Source organism: Pyricularia grisea (assembly GCF_004355905.1).
Source record: "Pyricularia grisea strain NI907 chromosome Unknown Pyricularia_grisea_NI907_Scaffold_2, whole genome shotgun sequence".
NCBI lineage: Eukaryota > Fungi > Ascomycota > Sordariomycetes > Magnaporthales > Pyriculariaceae > Pyricularia > Pyricularia grisea.
The window spans coordinates 7725525-7747815 of NW_022156717.1; the positions used below are offsets into that span (position 1 = coordinate 7725525).

Sequence of the window (22291 nt, forward strand, 5' to 3'; positions counted from 1 at the left end):
TACACAGGTTTTTGACATGGGGAGGGTAAGCTACCGGGATTGACAGCAGAAGCTTCTGGGCTCCTGGGTCAACCCTCGGCCTCCATCTCCCTCAGCAAGCGTTGCAGGCCCTTGACCAAGCTCTTACGCTCATCCTCCTCGCTGTATCCACTGCCTGCCCAGCGGATACGCCAGCTGCTGTCGACGAGGTAGGTGTAGCCCACACGGGCGTTCAAGACACCTATAGACTCCCTGATGTCCATGGAGATGGCGTTCTTGACGATAAAGTAGCGCTCCCAGTTCTCCTCGCCGACCTGCCTCCTCAGATTTCCCTCGAACAGGCTCAGCACCCACTGCTTGAGCAGCTGATCCTCGACGTTGATCCTGACCAGCTGCGCCGGCCCGGGGTTCGCCTTTAGGACCTCGTGCAGCTCCGGGTTCTCCTTGACGCCGATGAACGAGTTGGCCTGGCTCTCGGCCCACTGGCTGCTGAAGATGGATACGACCGACGCCTTGCCAGCCAGCGTCGTCGTCGTGTCGCGCGGGATCGGGTCGGCCTTGGACAGCGTCTTGCCGTAAAAGTTGGGGAAGTAGAGGGCGTGCTCGGCCTTGAAGAGCCGAGGGGGCGCAACAAAGGATTTGCCCTTGTGCCATTGCATGTTGCTCCAGTCGCGGAAATAGGGGCGTACGTACTGATCGATCCTGTAGCGTGGGGAAAGTGTCAGCCAGTCAGCTACATGGTATTAGGCAGAAGAAAGTGGAATGGTGGACAGGGAGAAAAGAAGAAAAAAAAAAAAAAACGTACATCTGTTTCCGCTTGATGAGGTGCTTCTCGTAGTTTACAAAATCGTCCCTCCGCTGCTGGATCGTCCGAAAATCCAGCCCGGAGTTGTCTCCCGGCATGGGCGGATCCTTCATGCCGATGGGGCGGGCCAGCGGCCGCGGCTTGAATGTCTCGTCGGACTGCTTGCCATAAGACCTCGGCGCGTCTCCAAATGGGCTGGCCTCTGGCGGCTTCTGATCTTCGGTAAGCGCCTTGACGAAGCTCGGCTTCTCGAGCAGGACCTCTGACTGCTGCTCCTCACTGTTCAGGGCGGATGGTTTTGCGGGTGGCGGCGGTGGTGGTCTCGGCTGTTTTGGTTGCGGCTTTTGCTGTTGGAGTAACGGCGCCGAGAGGCTTATTGCGCGCCGTTGGCATGTCGAACAGGCGAGGGACCTTGAGGCGGCCCTGGCGCCTATGCTGGTGATCATGTTATCGTTTGGCCGCGGGTGCAAACGTCTGGTGTTTGCTCGACGGGTAGAAATGAGGATGTGCAACGGATGTAGATGGGAAATGATTGGCGTTCCGGACCGAACACGGACGAGATTGTAAAAATTGTCAAATGTAGAGTCGCCGTACCGGTCGGCCCCACTCTCGGCAGAGGTTGTGGATCCGTGCCGCTTGGGATTTGATTTGAGCCGCCTCAAATCTCGCCAACTTCATGCGACATGGTCAAGAAATAACCTTCCTTTCCCAGACGATGCATCTACCAGATCTAGATCTAGACCTAGTAATAATGCCAACTGATTATGACTGACTGACACTTGCACACTTGTCTCTTACAGGGTCTTGTCCGCCATACCCTAATTCAACCAGTTGGGACAATATTGGACAATCCCACTGTAGCCCCCGTATCTTGATTCATTGGAAAAAAAATTATCCCGTTCGCGCATACTTCCGAGTCACTAAAATAACTCTGTGATTCTGTAGCTCCACATATTGATACTATTCTAATTGTATACAGCGCCTAGGTCTAGTGTGCCAGGCTCAGAAGATGCACCACCCATAAAGAGAACTGATTGAAAGCGGACTGACATTTTTCAGAGAAACAAGCCGGTGCATTATAAAGGTTTGTTTTTAGGTTTTTGGTTTTTTTTTACCAATGTCCGAGGATTCTATTTTTGGATATTTCCACTTGCACCCATCTTCAGGCATGCCCGAATTTACACTCCTACCATTTACCCTTTACATGATTTATCAGCATTGTGTGCATCATGGAGCTCGTAACTTTGCGCACTCTAGTTGCTCATTTTCTCACCGAGGGAAGCAAGTGTGCACCCTCGACAAACGATTTCGGTGCTGTCGAATTTCATGAACTTGAGCTTTCAACCGTTAATCAACCCAAGATTCGTTTTACGTCTTAGTTGCAGCCATGAAGGGTGAAGACTAATGTCATAGAATAATATAATAGTAATTATATTAAGTAATAAGAGAAGAAACGAAGACTTTACAAGCTTTATGGGTTCCAAGGAGACCCCGGAAATGCTTAGCCCTTGTTACTTGAGCATATAGTTTATACTTGAATACTGCTATTATTATCCTTCACTACATGTGTCGTGCGTAACTCTCATATATTGGAAATTAGGGATTACTGGAGATACCACCGGAAAGCCCGCAATTTCTTTGCTCCGAACGTTTAAACACCTGCTTTTAGAACATTGTCAGCCCCATTAGTTTCTAGATATAAGTATACCCGTCATTCACTTCGGATTCAGACCTCTACACGGCAGGGCAAGTTTACAACTTTGCAGACTCTGACCAAATACCTCGATAATAGAAACCTTGGAATATTTGTTTGGGCCCCGCGCTTCAACTTTCGACCTTAAAATATGAAGTACTCAAAACTCTCACTTGCTTTCGCCATACTTACCGTCGGTGCCGCCGCCGCCCCACCCATCGTTCGCCCAGACGGAGACCGCGGCACTTACGTGGTCTGCTACGACCCTAGAGACCCCAGAGTACCGCTGTTACAAAACGAGCCGCACGTCAATAAGTGGACTGATGAAGAGACCGGCAATCTCTGCTTCGCTCTGGCGGCAGGAGTACAGGGAAATCCTGTAGAGGCATGCAAGGGTCCCAAGGCCGACATGTACCCAGATCACATACTCTGCCTCGCCGCGGGTCATAAACACCCCAGCAAGGGGGATTCGTGTGAAGTTACAAAACAAGCCAGGATTAGGAAGAACTTGGAGGCGCTTGCGGCCATCAAAGGCCCTTAGCGTTGACATTGCGAGGCGGTGGACGGTGAGGGAGTGACGTTTAGACTTGACAATCCCACACATGAATTCTTGTTGGGTGATAAATTGTTGACCGAAGTAATCAACGACGGCAAAATCAAGTTTTCTCGACCTCCTGGTGAGAAGTATCAGGGCAACAACCAGGATTTATACGCCAAAATCCAACACGAAAACGACGAAAAGTTAAACAAGACCGCTGTTTCCCAACGGAGGAAAAAGCGGCCGCTGAATTGATGATGCTTTCAAAAGTGTGTCACTATATAGCAAAGGAAGGAAAGCGACGGGTAGGTGGGAGCGTTGTGCTGAATTACGTGGTGTAGGAAAGAGGGAGGCGCGACCATAATAGACAATAGTAGAATTAGTCTAGGTAGGTCTAGTCCCCACCGTATTTACGCCGCAAAGCAAAGATTGAATAGCAGAAAACAAAATTCATGCCTTCCCAAACCCGAGACCTTTTGTTTGCTAACGCTTGGTTGTATATCGCTCAACGATGTTAGGACTCGTTGACAACGCACCTTGCATCAATGTGCAAAAGTCCTCATCAACGAGACTTTCCATCCTCAGAGCTCGCAAAAGGCTCCTTGCACCGAGAAGAGTCAAAGATGACAAGCTCGTCGTGCTCAACACAACACTGTTCGAGGTAGGTAGGTCAATGGTGTTCATAAATCTACAGTCCTCCCATCGGATCAAAAGCAAACGCTAAACGAGCCTCTGTAGACGAGAAAACCAAGATGGCAGCGGCCGATATAGTCACATTGATCGGCGTGACTATTGAAGACTTTAAGATGTGCATTAGCCGGACTCCCCGAGGCCTTTCGAGAAGTTGGAGAAGTTGGCAAGGGTCCCCATTATGGTATTTTGATTTTTTACTTACGTTCGCCGCTAATCAGCCTCATTGGAGCAAAAACCCTAACTCCTTGATGAGGAAAATCAGTCTTATCAATAAAAGTTTGCTCGATATTTGTTGTGTGATTGACGGTTCCCGTTGGACACAGGCCAAAACAGAAAAAGGCAATTCCAGCCATGAGATACGATGTCAACAATCATTATCAGTATCACCGGCTGTCTTTGCAAGAAGCTCACCAGGTCACGCATCTGTCGTGTCTGTTGCCTCCAACGGAAGGCTAATACGCATCGGCTCTGATTTGTTTTTAAATGACGAAACTTCGGTCATCCAGATGGACATCGATTGGTTTTTTTAACCCAGACGAAAGGCTAGATATCGTTGAGGAGATGAGTAGCAGAGGTCCTTGAGTTGCAATTATACAACGCAGGAGGTTAGCACAGGCTGGTTTCGCCGGTCCTGAGGAGTTGATTCTGTAAGATACTAACAACCATACCATGAAACCGAAAGTGACGATAGCGACAGCAGCTCAAGCGACTCAGACGAGGGCAATGAAGGAAGTGATGACATAGATTATAGTCAATTCTCGCCCGAGCATATCGGGGACATCGAATCCCGGATGTTTATGGATGAATTAACCGTTACTGCCCTCAAAAAGCCAGACTGGGCATCGGCCACTCATGATAGGGACTCAAATGCAGCGTGGTATTCCTGCAGCAAGGGTTTGACCAGCGCCCAGTCAGATGAAATGGAAAATCCTCGGACGACGATGAGTGACAGAATGAAGGAAACATTCCCGGCTACCTATCTATATCAGAATGGGACTTTGATAGACCCAGCAGTGATAACGATTCCGATGATGACCATGGCGAGCTTATCTCAAACGTGTTCTTCTCAGCGTGGGCCGAATCTCGTCGAGTGCGTTTCTTCCTGCAGCCGCCCGCCGGGAACAGCAGCGCTAGCAGCGGGTCACAGACGAGAGTGAAAAAGAAGATATATATCAAAGGCAAGAACAAGAGCAGCATTTGCATAAAAGAGCCTGAAGACGACGAAAAGCCCGACCCCTATGTGGCGACACTGGTGAACTCTTGCGAAGATAGTCGAGACGACCCCAACACTTGCTGCGACAGAAAGGGGCACAGTCAGCAGTGTGGTCAGGGTTACCACAGTCTAGCTCAGGTCCTGCAACTCAAGCAGCCCCAACTTGGTGATTGGCAGCGAATGGTTCCTCCTGAAACAAAACCGGGCGATGGTGATGGTGATGGCGAGACCTTTTCCTTCAACATCGAACCGTGGCAGGCCCAGCTACACTCGAAGTACGAATGATTTAACAGGAATGATGATTGTGATATTGTGCCGTTTGGTCGTTAAACATTCTGGCCTGTTTCCTCTCTTCTTTGCGAGGGTCTGCATGGAGGGGAACGCGTTCAAAGCGTGCCGTTCGTCGTTTGTTGGTTGAGAAAAAGGATGTGTTGCACCAGCTCTGTTTGTAACTGCCTTGAGCTTACGCCGGGGTATACAAGATTATCCCTTGCCATGTCACTGTAAATTTAAAAAGAGAACCCAGACTGGAAGGCAACCTCAATAGCACTAATTTGTAGGCCATTAACAATAACCTACTCACCAACATACCTACCTAGTTTGGAAATACTGAAGTACCCGCTGAGACTCGCGTATGCACCATCAGGGCGGGGCATAACATGATCGAAATGGCAAGTGGTTCTGTCCGGGTTGTGGAGGTGCTCTTGGCCTCTACCTGGCAGAATTAAGCAGGATCAAACGAGTCTTCTTCCTAGGTTACTGAGGGCAATGATTTTGGCCACACAAACACACAACCTCAAGGATGAACTTTACCATGGACTACCAGAAGCCACCAGGAGGGAATATGACGCCGTAGTTCGCTGGGGCCTAGCAAAGTCCCAGAAGTTAGGTGGCATAGACATTTCTGACATTGCCTCCAAAGCGGCAAAATTGGGCTTGCATTCGACAGTTGACCTTTTGAGGATTGGTTGCTATTGTTGAGACCTGGTCTGCTGCTGTTTGGTGATCTTGAGGGAAAGAAAATACGGGGATATTGAGCACTTTGTGCATTTGTCCAAGGTTCAATGGCGGCAATCAGACTGGACAGAAACGTCTGAAGAGTTTTGGCTTCCTTCAAGCATTGATCCGGTGATTGAAGTTTTTTTTTGAGATTGACAACGCAAGTACAAAAGGTTACTCCCATACCTCCAGGATACTGATGCAGGGCAAGGTACTGTAGCCTAGCAAGTCTAGGTCAGGTTTTGTGGAGCAATATCCCCGGGTCGCTACCCCACGTGATGTTTTATGTTACTTTATTTTCCTTGGGGTCACTACCCCACACCGGCTACCTTCGGCGCTGAATCCTAAACAATGAGACAAGACGTCACCTTAAGCCGGCGCGGCAACCCTCGGTCGAGGGGTAGGCGCTCGCAGCAGCTAGGTTCCTAGAGTCTAGACTAAACCCTCGACCATTCCTCGACACAATGGGTTTCTGTGCTTTTGTTTTGATCTTTTCTGAAATGTGACCATACACTTCTTTTTTTTTTTTTTTTTTTTTCCGTCCTTCTTTGTCTGTAGTTTTGCAAGGAATTATATCAACGCAGTATATATAATTCTGCTCAATTGATCCTTCCGGTATATCCAGCTTCAATTCATCCAATGTTCCTTCAACGTGGCTCAAGGCAGTTGCTTCGGCAGCTACCAAAGGGCGTAATCGCTATCCCAGCCTCACCCACAGCAACAACTACGGTGAGCGCTAGGTCGCGGCAACAGCCAACGCAGCAACGCCAACAACAGAGGCATTGTCGTGCGACGAGGAGCTTTCATTCTACCAGGAGACTTTTAGATGTTAAACCCGTTCTGTTGGCCGACATTGGCGAAGGTACGCTCAATCTCTTCTCCCCCAGCTGGGCTGGTCTCATACCAACCACAAGTCACGAAGTCATTCTTGTTTCCCCAAATGCTGACCCGAGCCTCTTCCCCCCACCAACAGGCATAGTCGAGTGCGAAATCATTCAATGGTTCGTCGAGCCCGGTGCACGCGTGGAGGAGTTCTCGCCTCTGTGTGAGGTGCAGAGCGACAAGGCGTCGGTGGAAATTACGAGTCGCTTCAGCGGTGTGGTCAAGAAGCTTTACTACGATGCGGGAGAGATGGCCAAGGTCGGCAAGCCCTTTGTCGACATTGACATAGCAGGGGACCCGGAGGCCGAGCCCATAAAGGTCTTGGCGGGCGACCTGAGTCCCGCCAAGCCGGCGGAGGAAAGCACTACGCAAAAAGTTGTCGACACGGCGCCCGATATGATTGGTACTCCGGCTTCTGTCGGCAGCGGTGGCGGAGTGGTGGGGAGGATAAGGGGCAAGTGTGCTGCGCTTGCAACGCCTGCCGTTAGGCATCTCAGCAAGGAGCTGAAAGTGGACATAAACGAAATTGACGGCACCGGACGGGATGGTCGTGTGCTCAAGGAGGATATATACAAATTCGTCCAAGGGAAAAAATCAGGCAGTGACGTTGCAGCTACCACTCCGGCAACCCCGGCAGCGCCAGCACCACAAGCAGCGAGCAAGGTGCCGCCAACACCGGCACCTTTACCTTCACAGCCCGGCACGCCGCAGACCGAAGAGGTCACGCAACTGTCCCACACCCAGCAGATGATGTTTAAGACCATGACGCGTTCGCTCACCATTCCACATTTCCTATACGCCGACGAGATCGACTTCACCAGCCTGGTCGAGCTTCGCACTCGGCTTAACAAGGTCCTTGCTGCAGGTAGCACTGGCGGGCCCGGTTCTGCCGAGATTTCGAAACTCTCTTATCTTCCATTCATTATCAAGGCTGTGTCCCTCGCGCTTTACCAGTACCCCATTCTCAACGCGCGTGTCGACATCCCTACGGACGGCGGCAAGCCATCTCTAGCAATGCGCAAACAACATAACATTGGCGTGGCTATGGACACACCCTCGGGCCTGCTGGTTCCCGTTGTCAAGAATGTAAACGAGCGCAACGTCCTCTCTATCGCGGCCGAGCTCGTTCGTCTCCAGTCTCTTGCAACTGCCGGCAAGCTTAGCCCGGCTGACATGTCGGGCGGTACCATGACTGTGTCCAACATCGGCAGCATAGGCGGCACCTACCTTAGCCCCGTGGTCGTCGAGCGAGAGGTGGCCATCCTAGGAGTCGGCCGCATGCGCACCGTGCCAGCCTTTGACGAGAACGACAATGTGGTCAAGAAGCACGTCTGCAACTTTAGCTGGTGCGCGGACCACCGGGTGGTTGACGGCGCCACCTTGGCCCGGGCGGCAAACATGGTCAGGCAGGTTGTGGAGGAGCCGGACGTTATGGTCATGCATCTGAGATAATGATTATGACGTAGGAGGTTCAAAAGAGGATAGAGGTTTAGTTGTCACATGCATCCATATACTACCTGACAGGTAGTGATCTGGCTAATGTATATAAACGAGGCAGGCGAAGCATGAAAAACTTTGGCCATCAATCTTGATTGACTTGTTCGGGCGTCATTTTGGAGTTCATTCCGGGCAGATCAGATGTATTACCCCAGTTTGAATAGCGAGAGACCGTAAAACTTTCAAGCCACATTGTCTGGATTTTTTTTTTATTTTTTTCTTATTCTAGCAAGATGGATTTGTCTAATAATCCAAGTTTTGGTATGTATCCTCACGAACGCCATACTATCCTTTCAAGTCAACCCAGCACATTCGCTAAAAAGAAACGCAAGCAAAATCATAATTCATCAAACACCTCCCCCACTCTTCAACCGAGGATACCCTCAGCCGTCAACTCATCCCTCAATTCCTGCTGGGCCCGGACCATGAACTTGTCCTTGCCGTGCCTGAGGTTCACGGACCCGTTGGCGCCGCGCAGCGCCGTGTTGGCCGCCAACCCGAACCCGGCTGCCGCCACGGGGGCCGCCGTGCCGGCCGACACGATGGTCAAGCCCGCGGCCGTGATGGCGGCGGCGCCCACAAAGGTGATGACGGCCACGTCGCGCAGGATCCCGCCCCTCCTGACCCACTTGTCGAAGAACTTTGGCAGGCGTTTCTTCGCGTCCCCGTCGCCGATCAGGTCCACCAGAAGCCGCACAAAGACTTGGCAGTTGTTCTCGTCGAATACGTAGTTGCGGAGGAGGACTTTGGCCCATATTCTGTCGCCTTTTTTGAGGGGATGTGTCAGTACTGTGAACCGATGGTAAAAAAAAAAAAAAAAGAATAAGCACAAAAAAAAAAAAAAAAGCGTGTGCTTTCTGCACTGGGCATACCTATATCCTTGATGGTGCTCGGCGCAAAGTATTTGACAGTGTGGCCGACCTCCTTGGCCGTCACCTCGTCCCCGAGATCCCTCCCGTCCTTCCACTGCTGCTCGGGCAGGCAGTTGATCTTGTACTTGTCGTGTCCCTCCCTCTTCTCCTCCTCGGTTCGACCCGCCAGTTCAAAACAGTGCCCTTCGATGCAGATGGCCCAGTGGCCGAATATGTCGCGACCCTTTTTCACGCCGAGCTTCTTGTGGCTGCGGAGGGGGGTTGTGTAGAGGTATATGGGCTGCTGCTGCTGCTGCTGCTGTTGTTGTTGTTGTTGTTGTTGCTCCATTTTGTTTATTGTGCGAGGTTGGTGTGGTGCATATTTTTATTGATGTCTCAATACAACATTAACACACTATGGTAACTTCCAGTATCGCCATCATGGTCACTCTTGGCTGACCACGACAAAATCCATGTTGGGTTTAGACCTATCATGTATATATACTTGAGACAAAGCCTTTTTGCGCAAACCCCCCCAAAAAAAAAAGTTTTGCCGGCCGGAATCTCTAAGCTAAATCCTACCGCATATCATCCGCCTCAGCCCGTCAGCAGAAGGTGACATGGATGTGGATGCGCTGTCTCAGAATGCGGGTCGATGATTGATTGATAATGCTTAATCAAATCCTTTGTGTCTGTATTCATGCCTACCGTCGTGAGATGCTTGTAGCCTAGTCCAGCCCCCCTCCCTATCAAAACATCCCCCCGGGCCCTCGGCTAGGCAACAATAATAACAAAAACAAAAAATGCGAGGAGTGGAGGTAAAGTGCGTATAGGACCCTGTTCAATGCAACGTAAGGCTGAACGTGAGATGCAGGCAGCCCGGTATTTACGGATTTTAAGCTGTTTCATTTTAATTTCGCGCACGACTTTTATTTGTTGAAGAAAAGAAGCCTTTTTTTGCTCCCCCTCCTTCACTGAATGATGCATCTTCCCAGGTGAATAAAATTCGGTACTTAGTCGCGTCGTGCAATTACAAGTCACCATGAAAGTCGTCGAGGTGATACAAGACCTCCCGCGTTTCGTCGCCTCCGGGGCCCTAAAGGTCCTCACCATCAGCTACTCCGGCCCTTATGCTTACCACACCGTCGATCCGATAGAGAGGGTCGCCGAGCTCAACAATGCAACGCCGCGAGACGACAACCAGCTAATAAAGGCGCTGGCACACTTTCGTTACCTCAAGAACCAGGAGCTCGAATTTGTGGGCAAAGCGGTGAGTTTCTTTTGGGGTTTCTATATTTTCGCCCGAATACCCAAAGGCAAAGCAGAAAGCTCACAGGGTTTTCTTTTTTTAAAGGCAGCTCTGTCCGCAGCAGCCGTCGTCGGCGTCTTCTCTTGGCCGACGGCCGAAAAGACAATCTGGGTGGCCAAGATGCTGTGGAACTGGAGCTTCTTCACCTCCTGCTTCGCCCTCATCAGCTCGGCCCAGCAACGGCTTTTGCGACGGCTTCCCGGCCCCGAGGATGATGATCTCGTCTTTCCCGACGAGCAAGTCCAGATAGCCCTGAACCTGTTATTGCAGCCCGTCGTCAGGCCACCCGGCGGCGGCAAGGAAAAGGGACGAAGGGTCAGCAGGAGGATGCTGTACATATGGCAGAACCCTACCATGCTCATGAGCTACTCTTGGGTCATGTTCATCGCCGGGTATGCGCTGCATATACTGACCCCTGTTTTTGACCCGAGTCAGGGGGAGGTCTCTTCCACTGTATGTCTGTCTCCTGAATGAGTAAAAAACACTCTTTGCCCAAGTCCTGTTCAGAAGCTGACCTTATGATTCGCAGGTGGCCATCGCTACATTGTGCGGCTGCGCTCTTGTCGTTCTCAACTTTGCCTTCTGCGCAGGCGTCTGCCAGTTTCGCCTGCGGCCTGGCAAGACCCATGGAGATTCTGTTGACTCCTGGCTGCCGGGCGGTCATGCCAGGCATCCGGCTGCGTGACGACGACGCACTGCATCATTGGCTGCAACTTTCGGGATATATGCAGCCGACAGCACACAACAGAAGCTCTAGGAACTGTCATGCAGCCACTCGTGACTGGATGTTCACCGCCATGGTCTATTGTCAGATCTTCAACGAGGCTACACCTCTGCACTAGCCAGTCGATCTCCAACCGGGACCATTAACCATGGACTAGGCTGTGGCCGGGACCTGGATTAGCCAACTGCTTCGTTCATATTTTGTCCGAGGCAAAGGCTGTTCAAGCAGAGCAGACGTAGACTCTTCGGAGCATAGCCCGAAAATTGAGGCCGGTGCTGCGTCATCATCAGAACCGATCCGCTGTTCATTTATTCAACAATGCCAACCGTCGAGAGGAAACCGGGGACAAACAGGTACGACGAAACAACACGACTGATAGCTAACCGCTAGTCAATCAAAGGCGAAATTCCCACTAGGGTTTTCTTTTTGCCAGAAATTTCGAGGCTGGGTGGTTGTGATCAATGAGGATAATCTGATAGAAGAAGTCGAAAGGCAACTGCGTCAAACGGAATGAGCGAATATCAAATTCGTATTCGAGGGCCGCGTTAGAGGTTTGTAAAGACACTTGCTCTGCTGACAATAATACATGACGGAGGACTTGAGGAGGTTATCTGGATGAGTTCAAAGTTGATCATTAATTAAATTAATCCAACCAATTCATTTGTCGAGAACGGCAGAGAGACTTTGAATTCCTTCCCCGCTTTTGTCCTCTTAGATTGGTGGCTGATTCCTTCCGTTTGTGTCTTGTCCTGTCCAAATTCTGTCACATTTTGTTAATATAAAAATCCAGTTTTTCCCCCCACCCCCAGGTTGATCAGATATGTTGCACCCCCAAATGGCCCCGTCAGTGGTTTGCGGGATTATCAGCACACGCAACAAAGAAGGTCGGCACAAAAAAAAAAAAAAAAAAAAAAAAAAAAAAAAAAAAAAAAAAAAAAAAAACAATAAAGTCGCTGATTCAAATTCCCGGAGCCACGACTCCGCGATCCAAGTCGGCAGGCAACTTTCTTGTAAGTGAGAATGCAAAACAGAGAGAGAAAAAAAAAAAGAGATAGCCGCACCAATCTCGATACATTCCTCACTTCGTTAGCCATCAAGTTCATTCCTCTACACAAAAGAAAATCAAGAAAAATCAGTTCGTCCAAAAGAATGATTGGCAAAAGAAGTAAAATATAAACACGAATAATGAGGGTTTTTTTATACAACGAGGTTTCGCTTTAGAATATAAAAAGACACGCAAATACCTCCATCCTTCTTACAGAAAGAAAAGAAAATGCAACGCTTGCTTCCCCCCATTTACGCTTACATCTAGCGTCCCAGCAATCCGTCCAAAGTGGTGTGAAATAAAAAAAAAAAGGTTCCGTCTGTAGCCCAAACCGGCGCCCTGCATAGACAACCTTCGCTTAAACAGAACTTCTTTTTTTGGAAAGCCACCCCCCAAATACGAGCCGGAACAAAATGTTGCCTGAACACGCGGTTGCCTTCGGGCCATACCGTCATGGAGCCGTTTTTAACGATGCAAGCTCTGCGAGTGTGGCCACCATAGCAGCAAAAGCCCCCAATCAGCTGCAAGGCCAGGGAACCCGGGAGAACCCAAGTCAAACCAAATTCCCCGCGGACACCTTTTATCCATAAAACACATCTTTTATCCTGAGCACCAAAAAAATTAATTGCCGGCCATCATTGATCCCCTGCCATAACCTCCCTGACCTTATTCAGTGCCGATGTCTTGACGTCGTCGAGCGTGCCGCTCACGTCGATGCTGATGATGTCGGTCTCATCAGGCCTAGGGGGCTCGAGGTCCTGGAACTGACTACGGACCATGTTGGCACCCATGTAGTGGTTCTGGCGACGAGCGACTCGTTCCAGGAGCGCCTCCTCGGTGGCTGCCAGATAGATAAAGTGCACCTGGACGCTGGGCTCAAAGTAGCGGGCCACGCGGATGACGTCGCGGTACTTGCGCTTGAGGGCCGAGCATGTCACCACCACGCCTTTGGTGTTGCTGCCGCCCTCTCCCAGCCTCCGCACCGCCTCGTCTCGGAGCAGGATCAGCCAGTCCCAGCGGTCCATGTCCGTCAACGGGATGCCGTTGCTCATCTTTTCGATGTTGGCAGGTGGGTGGTACTTTTTGACAATGGTTTTTGTTTTTTTATTTTTAGCTCACTTTGTTTTCTTGACTTGTCATGTGCATGGAGCTGGTGTCTTGAATAGTTCACATACCTCATCGCCCTCAATGTAAGGAACCTCGAGGCTTGTGGCCAGGTGCTGGGCGACTGTGCTCTTGCCACACCCAGCCGGCCCGGTCACAAGCCAAATGTGAGCGGCAGAGCGGTTGGTTGCGCCACTGGTGGTAGCAGAGGCTGAGCTGCCAGTGGCTTTCATCGTGCTGGCCATTGATGACTGGGAGACGCTGTTGTCAGGAGCAGATCCTGGTACTGTCGACGTTGTTGAGGATGATGATAAAGATGTCGCCAATGATTCCGCAGCTGTAGAGGCTGATGGGGCGGGTGGTGTAGGATTCTCGTAGCTGAGCATTTTAAAAGGATCAGGTCTCTCGCCAAAAAAGAGAGATATGGTCACACTTTTTGAATAAAATCCGCAGCTGAAAGTAGTCAAAGAGACTCCACGCAAAAAATAACGAGGTACCCTGTCAAGGATGTCGTTCTATTGTGCATCAAGTGGTGGCGGGTGGGTAGTGTGACCCCCTAAGGGTTTTGCTTTAAAAAGTGTGTCGGTAACCCGGGGTCGAGTACACTTTTAAGCGTTTATTGACTGAGGTGATAGTAGGGCGTGAGTTTATGGTACTGCCAAGTAAGTGAGCGTGAGGAACAAAGATAGTCTGCGGAGTTTACGCGAGCGGGGGGGACAGAAGCAATTAATTAATGCTTTGTTAAGAATAAAAGAAAAAAGGGGGATAAAATAGAAAAGCAATCATATATGAGGGGGTGAGGTTGCGCGCTATTTGTGTCTCAGGGACTTTTTTCACGCAAAAAGGGAGGGAGAACAAGTGCAAGTTTGTTTGGCGGCACAGGAAAAGGGCGAGTGAGTGCGTACCTCGTCAAATTGACTCGAGGTAAATAGCAGTCAGGTTATATGTAAGTAAAGTGACTGAAAGGGATTCAATCAACTCTGATGCCTTATGTAGTCTGTAATCAACGACTATGATGACAATGGTACAATAAGATTGAGTTGACCAGGTTCCTGAGAATCACCTGGTGGACAGAATGGTTAAGAACAGGCAGGTATGTGGGTTACTATGTAATGGGTGCAAGATGCAGAGTAGGTAAGGTAGGTAGAGGTAGACAGATATGTAAGAGGCGATGTGCCCTGTGTCTGTGTACCGAAAAGAAAAGGGAGAGAAAACGAATCAGAATTCAACAGGAAGACATGTCACAATTGGGGCACGGATTAAAGAAGGGGAAAAAAGAACTGTTAAAAAGATGGGAAATAGAAAATTTACTGGGCCCCTGTCAATTGGGCTAACATCAGAAGCCTTGTTCCTTGTCGTCACGGCAAAGGAGCGATGAGCGCATTAGAAGACGGGGAAAACCCGACGGGAGGTAAGTTGGGCAACGTTTGACACATGGCGGGTGTGCCGCGTGTTCCTGGTTCTTGGTTTTTTTGGGGTCTTTGTTTTTTTCTGGGTAACGTATTTAGTTCCCGCGAGGGGTTTGGTTGGTGGAAGGCTGTTGACAGAAACAAATGTTCATGTACCTACAGTAGTAATCAAATCAGTGTGCCGTGCCTGTGTCAATGTTGAACCTGGCACTGTTATGCATCTTCCTGTTTTTCGTGTCTGTAATGGAATACTGTAGCCTGACGTATTTTTTCTTCACTCTCCCTTTTGAGCCGAGTCGTATCCATCACTGATAAAATTGGACATTGAGTCCCCCATGACCATGGCCGAGCCTCAGCTTTCGAGGGTTACTAGGTAGCCCACTCACCGTGCACTACAGGGGCAGCAGGGATGCACAAGCACAAGCACAATGGGCGCATCGAAAACGAGAAAAAGAAAACTAAACAAAAAACACAATGTTGGGGTCAAGATCGGAGAGCAAACCCATCAATCCGGTTTGACGGCACCCGACAAGAGATATGGGGTGCACAGAAGGGGGTCTTTTTGGCCAAAGCTGTGACGTGACTACCGAAAGCCAGATGATGCCAAGGTTAGGACGCACAGCATTTTTGGATACGCAACTGCGGATACAATAGCTGATCGTACTATGTACTATTTTTATTTATTATTTTTTACGACGCACTCCGTATACTCCGTACATATCTGTTTTTTTTTTTTTTGTTTTTTTTTTTTTACAGACCGTTTAAGACAGCAAAAGCAAAAGGCAGAAAGGAACACAAGTCAAGTTTCTCCGTAGCGAACAATGATGAAAACCCAAAAACGGTCAGGTGTCCCCAACTCCCAGTGGTCTACCCCCAGAAATGGAGGGGTAATCCTGGTACGCTTCTCCTGAGGCTGTGGGGGTGTACAGTGGAAAGATTGGGGGTACCTTCCATTTGGTAATTGGAGAAGTTTCCATCGCTTCGACCATCATTCTTAGCTTTTTATTAGGTATCATTAGCACTCAACATGAGACGAAAGCCCGGCATCGGAAGGCCTGGGCGAGAATTTGACAGTGTCCGATGGTCGGAGATCAGCAAAATTGAATGGAAGATGGAAGATCTCTTTTCATAAACCACGCACGTATTGAACCATGTTCAAAATGTGCTGCTACTCCCTAGCCATTTCTCAACCACAAACATAAGGCAGCTTGATAATGTTGGGTGCTATAAACCTCGTCCCTCCTCAATGCTGATCCCAGTTTCCAAACATTCGGGAACACACTAACCCAAGGTAGAAATTTGTCAAGGGAGGAAAGGCTGCCTGCATGGAAACACAGCAGCCTGTTTCGGCAGGTGTCAATTCATACAATTGAACATCTCACTTAGATGATTTCATATGTCGGGGCAAAATATTACTTACCATCATGCCAATGATCATGATATGATGACTATCATCGACAACGAAATATACCACATGCGTCACCCATCAATATAACATGACACCATGAAGCCTCATTTTTTTTGCCAAAGTTGCGCCCGACGAGATAGCATTCCCGACATCAACAGCTCAGCTGTCTTTATCGCTGTAAGCTGTAAGACAGACAGCCTCACCAATGTAACCATTCAGATTGCCGTGCGGGGCATACCCGAATTACCACGTAGACATCCCGATGTGGAGGACTACGGAAGAGCGTGATTTTCTTCACACCACAACTTGAAAAGAAAACAGATGGTATTATGTACGGTATATATGAGTGCTGATATGCAGGGCTGCAGCCGGTGTGCTTCTTTACCGCATAACTGGACACCACGTCACACATCACGCGGTGCTTCACATCTGCGGTAAATCGTCGGAAGCAGAAATGAATGATGCATTGATGCGTTTCTTGTTTTGACGTATCCCTTTGTGTGTTCTGTATGCCCTTTCTTTCAAGTGGCTGGTCGGCCTGCATCCAGAGGGGGAGAAAAAAAAGGCACCCACCCGCCTTGTTTCTGTTGGACGTGGCCCCTTTTCTACAGATTCAGCCTGCCGGTCATCTCGGCACTGCCTCCGATTGATCATGGATTCAACTCCGGTTGGCTTTCGGGGATATTTGAATTTCCGGTGAATGCATGCCAATGGAATTCCATCGGGCTGTTCTCGTCCCCACCACCCGGAGTACTCCGTAAATTGGGATTGGATTGTCTGCGTTTAGAAGGCTAATTGGGCTTTCAAGCGGTGAACAAATTCGAAGACCACTTTGGCTGTCACAGGGTCATAGGTTGAGATATAATAAATGTAAGCATACTATTGGGTTATTAAAATCTATGTAAGTTGGACTTGTTTTGCCAATTGATTGATTGTTCACGGTTTTAGCAGGTATCCAACGGACAGAGCAGGCAAGGCAAAGGAAGAGAAAGAAATTGTACCCTAACCCTTTCATTACCGAGAATTTTTCAACGGGAACCTTGGACTAGCTGTGCCGTACCTGTGCCTGTACTTGACAGACTTCAATCACCCCTTTTTTGAATACCTACTTGGTACATTATTCAATTACCTGTCCCAGAGTTTGCCTGTGTGTTGTAAGATTAGGTGCTACGTAATCAGAACCTCACAGCGATATACAACTTCCAAAGAGTCAGAGAGAGAAAGAAAAGCGCAGCTGGCGTTACACGGTGCTGCATCTGAACGGGGTCCAAAAACCACCTTAGGCTGGACGCTTCGAGGCCCATGATTGGGGCACATCCCCTCACCTCCATCTGAGCTTACCGTGCTAAGAGTGGGAGCCTCATCCCTCCAACCAAACGCCCCAGATGCGTCCCCTAAATCTGCAGCTACGACCTAGCCTCAGGCTCTGGCAGAACAACCTTGTTTTGACATCAGCAAGAACAAGAACCACAGCAACGACTGGCAACCCGCTGTTGACGGCAAACAAACTCCACCAGACTCGTGCACTGGGACACTCTAGTCAAAAACATCATCAACTTTTCATAAACTCGAGGGCAAAACTACACTGCCCAAGGCGTTACTCTCTCCTACAAACCCAAGCAACACGCCACTTCACCACCACCATGAGTCTCTCCGCACAAGAGCTCAAAGGCTACCTGGCCGACTCTCCACCCAGCGTCGTGCGCTTGGAGATTGCCAAGCATTTTGATGCTCTGACTGATAAACAGAAACGTTATGCACACTACATTAGCAAGTAAGTGTTTTTTTTTTTTCTTGGGGTTTTTTTTTGTCTTCTAATACCCAAGTACATTACCTACCTAAGATATCTTACCTCCTTACCCATGTTCCCCCCAATCGCTTACCCCGCCCCTCCCATTCAAAACTACCAAACCAAGGTGGTCATGTGCAAATAATAAACATCAAAGCTGACGTCTATCCCTATCAGAGCCTCTTTTGCTGGTAACCGCATTGTGCTGAGGCAGGTCTCTCTCGAGTCGGAGCACATCTATGACTTAATCATCTCTCTGCACAAGAGCTGCGGCGGCGATTGGAAGGCCCTGGCCAAGAAAGCTTCCCTATCTGATGAGGCCGTTACGCAGTTCCTCGAATATGCATCCCAGTTCCTAGGCAATAGCGGCAACTACAAGTCGTTTGGTGACTCCAAGTTCCTCCCACGCTGCTCCGAGGCTGACGTCGCCGCCCTGGCCGCCACCTCGCCCGATGCCGAGCGCCACTACAAGGCCACGGCTGGTGCCATCTTCTCGGCCGACAAGCCGGGCCTGATGCATCTGGGCTTCCCCGAGGAGGGTCACATGACCACATACTACCCGGACTCACCCCATATTACCAAGGAAGAGATCGATGCCATTTCCAAGTTCTCTGAGGAAAAGGGCCTGCTGCCAGAGAACAACCGCGTCCGCAAGTCAAAGGACGGCAACGTCTTTGAGATACTCATCGCATCCGCCGTCACCGAGGTGCCTCCTACCGGTGGTGACATCGGCAAGGATACCGAGTTCAAGGTGCAGGACGGCGCATTGGCAGGCAAGACCGTAAAGCTTGTCTACGGTGACTCTGCGGCCGAGATGGCCAAAATAACCGAGTACACGCGTAAAGCGGCTGAGAACGCCGAGAACGAGACACAGAGGAAGATGCACGAGGCTTACGCCAAATCATTCGAGGAGGGTTCGCTATTATCCTTTAAAGAAAGCCAACGTCATTGGATCCATGACAAGGGCCCTATGGTCGAATGTAACATCGGATTTATTGAGACCTACCGTGATCCCACAGGTTCGTATTGCTCTTGTCTTGAACTGTACGTGCAAGCACTAACCCATTTGCTCCTCAAGGCGTTCGTGGAGAATGGGAGGGTTTTGCCGCCATGGTAAACATGGAGCGGACGCGGGCGTTCGGTGCACTGGTCGACGCTGCCCCGAGTCTTATCCCCATCCTTCCCTGGAGCAAGGACTTTGAGAAGGACAAGTTCCTCTCCCCTGACTTTACCTCTCTCGAGGTTTTGACTTTCTGTGGATCTGGAATCCCAGCTGGGTGAGTTCATGAACCTAAAAGACAAGATATGGAAACCCGTTCCTTGAAGGCTGGGCATCTCAGACAGGAGGCTAACACGACCGACCACAGAATCAACATTCCAAACTACGACGACATCCGCCAGTCTGAAGGTTTCAAGAACGTCAGTCTCGGCAACGTCATGTCTGCCAAAGCACCCAACGAAAAGATACCCTTCATCGCAGACGAGGACCTTGCCCTGTACCAAAAGTACCGCGACGCCTCCTTCGAGGTCCAGGTCGGCCTGCATGAGCTCACGGGCCATGGCTGCGGTAAGCTGCTGCAGGAGACGGCGCCAGGCGAGTACAACTTTGACGTCAAGAACCCGCCCCTGAGCCCAGTCACCAACAAGCCCGTTACGACCTGGTACAAGCCGGGGCAGACGTGGTCGTCGGTGTTTGGCGGGCTCGCCGGCGCCTACGAGGAGTGCCGCGCCGAGCTGGTCGCCATGTACCTGGGCTGCGAGTTCCCCGTGCTCAAGATCTTTGGCTTTGGCGACGGCTCTGTCGACATGAACGGCGAGGCCGGCGACGTCCTCTACGCCTCGTACCTGCAGATGGCCCGCATGGGTCTCGTCTCGGTCGAGTTCTGGGACCCGAAGAGCCAGAAGTGGGGCCAGCCGCATTGCCAGGCCCGCTTCGCCATCCTCAAGTGCTTCCTCGACGCCGGCGATGATTTTTGCAAGCTGGAAGAGATCAAGGACCAGGAGACGGGTGCTCTCAAGGACCTGGTCATCCGCCTTGACCGCGAAAAGATCCTGACAACGGGCCGCAAGGCCGTCGGCGACTTTTTGCAAAAGATACACATCTACAAGTCCACGGCCGACGTCGAGACGGGAACAAAGTTCTTCACCGACATGACCAACGTCGGGCTCGAGTACTGGGGGACAAAGGTTCGTGACGTCGTGCTGGAGCACAAGCAGCCGCGCAAGGTCTTTGTCCAAGCCAACACGTACCTCGACGAGGCCACCGGCAAGGTCGAGTGCAAGGAGTACGAGCCCAGCCTGGAGGGTATGGTGCAGTCTTGGGTAGACAGGGAGGTTTAGTGGGCGAGGTTGCTCGGTATAGTCCACAGGTAAAGGGTATCTTGATGCCCACTGAGGGAGAACTACATGTTGAGAAATAATAAGCATACCCAAAATAACAAAATGAAGAAACATACAAAAGTCTCCGCACATACTCTTACGTCATCACTTGTGAACAATACTCAAAACATCAACTTGAAGTTCATCAAATGCTCACTGGCGTGAAGCCAGGTTTGGTCTTGTTCTCGTAGTCTGGGTGGTCTCAGTAAAAACCAAAGAAAAAAAAAAAAAAAAAAGCTCTAACTTTCCGGAGAGGACATAAAGGAACCGTGTGAAACAAAAAAGACCAAAGATGCTCCCTTATTTTTAACCCGACCGATAAAACCCTCATCCGGAAAGAGCACAAAACCTCCCTTTCTTTTTTTTTCTTTCTTTTTCTTCTTCAGGATGCGGTTGTTGTGGTGTTGTGTTGTTTTGTTTTTTTTGCTTTCGCGGTGAAATTGTTTTAGAAACCTCAATTACAGACGCCAGAGAACCCTTTCAATGTCCGGATGCAATTGGCCAAACCAAGCCATACCAACCCATCAGCCACTGCAAAGAGAGAGAGAAAACACAAAAGACTGCGCCCGACCCCTTTTCCCAAAGGTATCCCGTAAACTTCCTAACCTTGAACCCGCTCTTTCTACCACTTCATCTCGTGGGGCTTGTCACCCTTGCGCAGGCTGAAGGAGGTAGCGAGGTAAGAGGCCAAGAATTCGACCTTCTTGATGTTGGCAATCAGAGCCTTGTCAATTGCCTTCTGGTCCGCTGCCCGGGTGCTGTTGACCTGCTTCTTCTGTGGATTGGGAAATTTCGTATTAGTCACCAGCCATTTCGACAGTATCGCCTGAAGCCCAATGGCTCATGGCTAGACGTGGTATAACCAAACAAACGTACCTCGGGCTTCTCTCCCTGCTTGAAGAAAGCCTCCTCACCGGCCTTCTCCTTGGCCTTCTCTGCAGTGAAGTACTTTGGCGCGGCAACCTCGTCGATCTTGGCGGTGTCGACACCAGACAGGTCAACCTTCTGTGACGTGGCGATCACGTACCTGGCGTTGACCCTCCTGAGGGGAACACCGTTGATCTTGAAGGGGCCAGTGACCAGGAGGACACCCTGGTCGAGGTTCTTGAGGAGGACAACGCGCTTGCCACGGAAACGACCGGCCAGAAGGATCAGGACGGTACCGGGCTCGAGGGACTTTCGGGGGTTCCAGGGGCGGACGGCCTTGCGGACCTGTGTGTATCAAAGAAAGTCAGCCATCTGCGCCCGATTCCAACTGTTGTGTCTGTGTGGCCCCCCGCCACTGTCGCCAAGTCGAAATTGTGCGAATTGAAATGTTGCAGTATCTGGACTGCGGCATCCGTTTGAGCTGCCTTTTTTGCGTCTGGCAGTTTTCCTCCTCCAATGTAGGCATTTTCCAGCGTGCTCTCAACATGTATGTTGTGGTAGTGCAGTGCTCCCTTCCCGCCCTGGGGGGATTTTTGCAACACGAACACATGCACGAGCACGCTCGCCAACCACCAGCAGTCCAGAAACCATCACAATTTCGCACAGATTCTTCTTCGGCAACCGAGGGGAGCATCGCAGGTCGAGACTCACCGCCTTGGGGCCATTGTCGTCGGTCGCAGGGTACCACTTGGAAGCCTTCTGGGAGTGGTGAGGGACCGTCCGGCTCGCCTTGCCGAACTGCTTCTGGGTGGGCTCCGTCTTCGTCGACATTTTGGGCGTTTGTTTTCAGTTCCGATGCTGAAAAGGAACGTGGGTGTCGTCGTCGTTGTCGGGGTTGGGAGGGATTGAATATCGGAGTCGCGGGTTTGATAGTCAATAATTTCCACACAGCAAAACTCCAATTGTGGGAGGCGCACGCAATTCGAAGCCCTGTGTGGCCGTGCATTGAGATGTGGGGTAGTCCTGTGAGTGGCGCAGCATTTATTTTCAACACTCAGAGAAGCCCCACGTTAAGTGGGCGGGTTGAGTGGGTTGATTGGCAATTGC

The 22291-nt window shown here is 50.3% G+C and overlaps 10 protein-coding genes across 10 annotated transcripts; 5 read left to right on the top strand and 5 right to left on the bottom strand.

The window, feature by feature from the left end:
* Window positions 1–68: 68 nt before the first annotated feature.
* On the bottom strand, window positions 69–1599 carry PgNI_04884 (uncharacterized protein; the record flags this gene model as incomplete). The annotated part of the gene is made up of 3 exons (XM_031124925.1): window positions 69–681; window positions 785–1456; window positions 1583–1599. 3 exons carry the CDS (start codon window positions 1597–1599, stop codon window positions 69–71), a joined length of 1302 nt encoding a protein of 433 aa, XP_030984878.1.
* A 1029-nt stretch (window positions 1600–2628) lies between these two features.
* Window positions 2629–3018, top strand: PgNI_04885 (uncharacterized protein; the record flags this gene model as incomplete). The annotated part of the gene is made up of 1 exon (XM_031124926.1): window positions 2629–3018. The coding sequence occupies one exon, from the start codon at window positions 2629–2631 to the stop codon at window positions 3016–3018; it is 390 nt and encodes a 129-aa protein (XP_030985568.1).
* Window positions 3019–4628: 1610 nt separating this feature from the next.
* PgNI_04886 (uncharacterized protein) lies at window positions 4629–5206 on the top strand (the record flags this gene model as incomplete). The annotated part of the gene is made up of 2 exons (XM_031124927.1): window positions 4629–4653; window positions 4698–5206. The coding sequence occupies 2 exons, from the start codon at window positions 4629–4631 to the stop codon at window positions 5204–5206; spliced, it is 534 nt and encodes a 177-aa protein (XP_030984876.1).
* Window positions 5207–6434: 1228 nt separating this feature from the next.
* On the top strand, window positions 6435–8490 carry PgNI_04887 (uncharacterized protein). Its single transcript, XM_031124928.1, has 2 exons — window positions 6435–6782; window positions 6894–8490. The coding sequence occupies exons 1-2, from the start codon at window positions 6560–6562 to the stop codon at window positions 8252–8254; spliced, it is 1584 nt and encodes a 527-aa protein (XP_030984875.1). The 5' UTR covers window positions 6435–6559; the 3' UTR covers window positions 8255–8490.
* A 176-nt stretch (window positions 8491–8666) lies between these two features.
* Window positions 8667–9538, bottom strand: PgNI_04888 (uncharacterized protein; the record flags this gene model as incomplete). Its single annotated transcript, XM_031124929.1, has 2 exons — window positions 9172–9538; window positions 8667–9064 (listed from the first exon to the last, which is right to left on the bottom strand). The coding sequence occupies exons 1-2, from the start codon at window positions 9497–9499 to the stop codon at window positions 8667–8669; spliced, it is 726 nt and encodes a 241-aa protein (XP_030984882.1). The 5' UTR covers window positions 9500–9538.
* A 356-nt stretch (window positions 9539–9894) lies between these two features.
* PgNI_04889 (uncharacterized protein) lies at window positions 9895–11857 on the top strand. The gene is made up of 3 exons (XM_031124930.1): window positions 9895–10420; window positions 10505–10912; window positions 10989–11857. The coding sequence occupies exons 1-3, from the start codon at window positions 10193–10195 to the stop codon at window positions 11142–11144; spliced, it is 792 nt and encodes a 263-aa protein (XP_030984881.1). The 5' UTR covers window positions 9895–10192; the 3' UTR covers window positions 11145–11857.
* PgNI_04890 (uncharacterized protein) lies at window positions 10441–11857 on the bottom strand (the record flags this gene model as incomplete). The annotated part of the gene is made up of 3 exons (XM_031124931.1): window positions 11535–11857; window positions 10975–11458; window positions 10441–10789 (listed from the first exon to the last, which is right to left on the bottom strand). Exons 2-3 carry the CDS (start codon window positions 11130–11132, stop codon window positions 10441–10443), a joined length of 507 nt encoding a protein of 168 aa, XP_030983645.1. The 5' UTR covers window positions 11133–11458; window positions 11535–11857.
* Window positions 11858–12325: 468 nt separating this feature from the next.
* On the bottom strand, window positions 12326–14041 carry PgNI_04891 (uncharacterized protein). The gene is made up of 2 exons (XM_031124932.1): window positions 13404–14041; window positions 12326–13307 (listed from the first exon to the last, which is right to left on the bottom strand). Exons 1-2 carry the CDS (start codon window positions 13716–13718, stop codon window positions 12864–12866), a joined length of 759 nt encoding a protein of 252 aa, XP_030983646.1. The 5' UTR covers window positions 13719–14041; the 3' UTR covers window positions 12326–12863.
* A 3262-nt stretch (window positions 14042–17303) lies between these two features.
* On the top strand, window positions 17304–20411 carry PgNI_04892 (uncharacterized protein). Its single transcript, XM_031124933.1, has 4 exons — window positions 17304–17923; window positions 18116–18957; window positions 19017–19215; window positions 19306–20411. Exons 1-4 carry the CDS (start codon window positions 17535–17537, stop codon window positions 20276–20278), a joined length of 2403 nt encoding a protein of 800 aa, XP_030983647.1. The 5' UTR covers window positions 17304–17534; the 3' UTR covers window positions 20279–20411.
* A 22-nt stretch (window positions 20412–20433) lies between these two features.
* Window positions 20434–22102, bottom strand: PgNI_04893 (uncharacterized protein). The gene is made up of 3 exons (XM_031124934.1): window positions 21896–22102; window positions 21194–21529; window positions 20434–21092 (listed from the first exon to the last, which is right to left on the bottom strand). The coding sequence occupies exons 1-3, from the start codon at window positions 22013–22015 to the stop codon at window positions 20940–20942; spliced, it is 609 nt and encodes a 202-aa protein (XP_030983648.1). The 5' UTR covers window positions 22016–22102; the 3' UTR covers window positions 20434–20939.
* Between the last annotated feature and the right edge of the window lie 189 nt (window positions 22103–22291).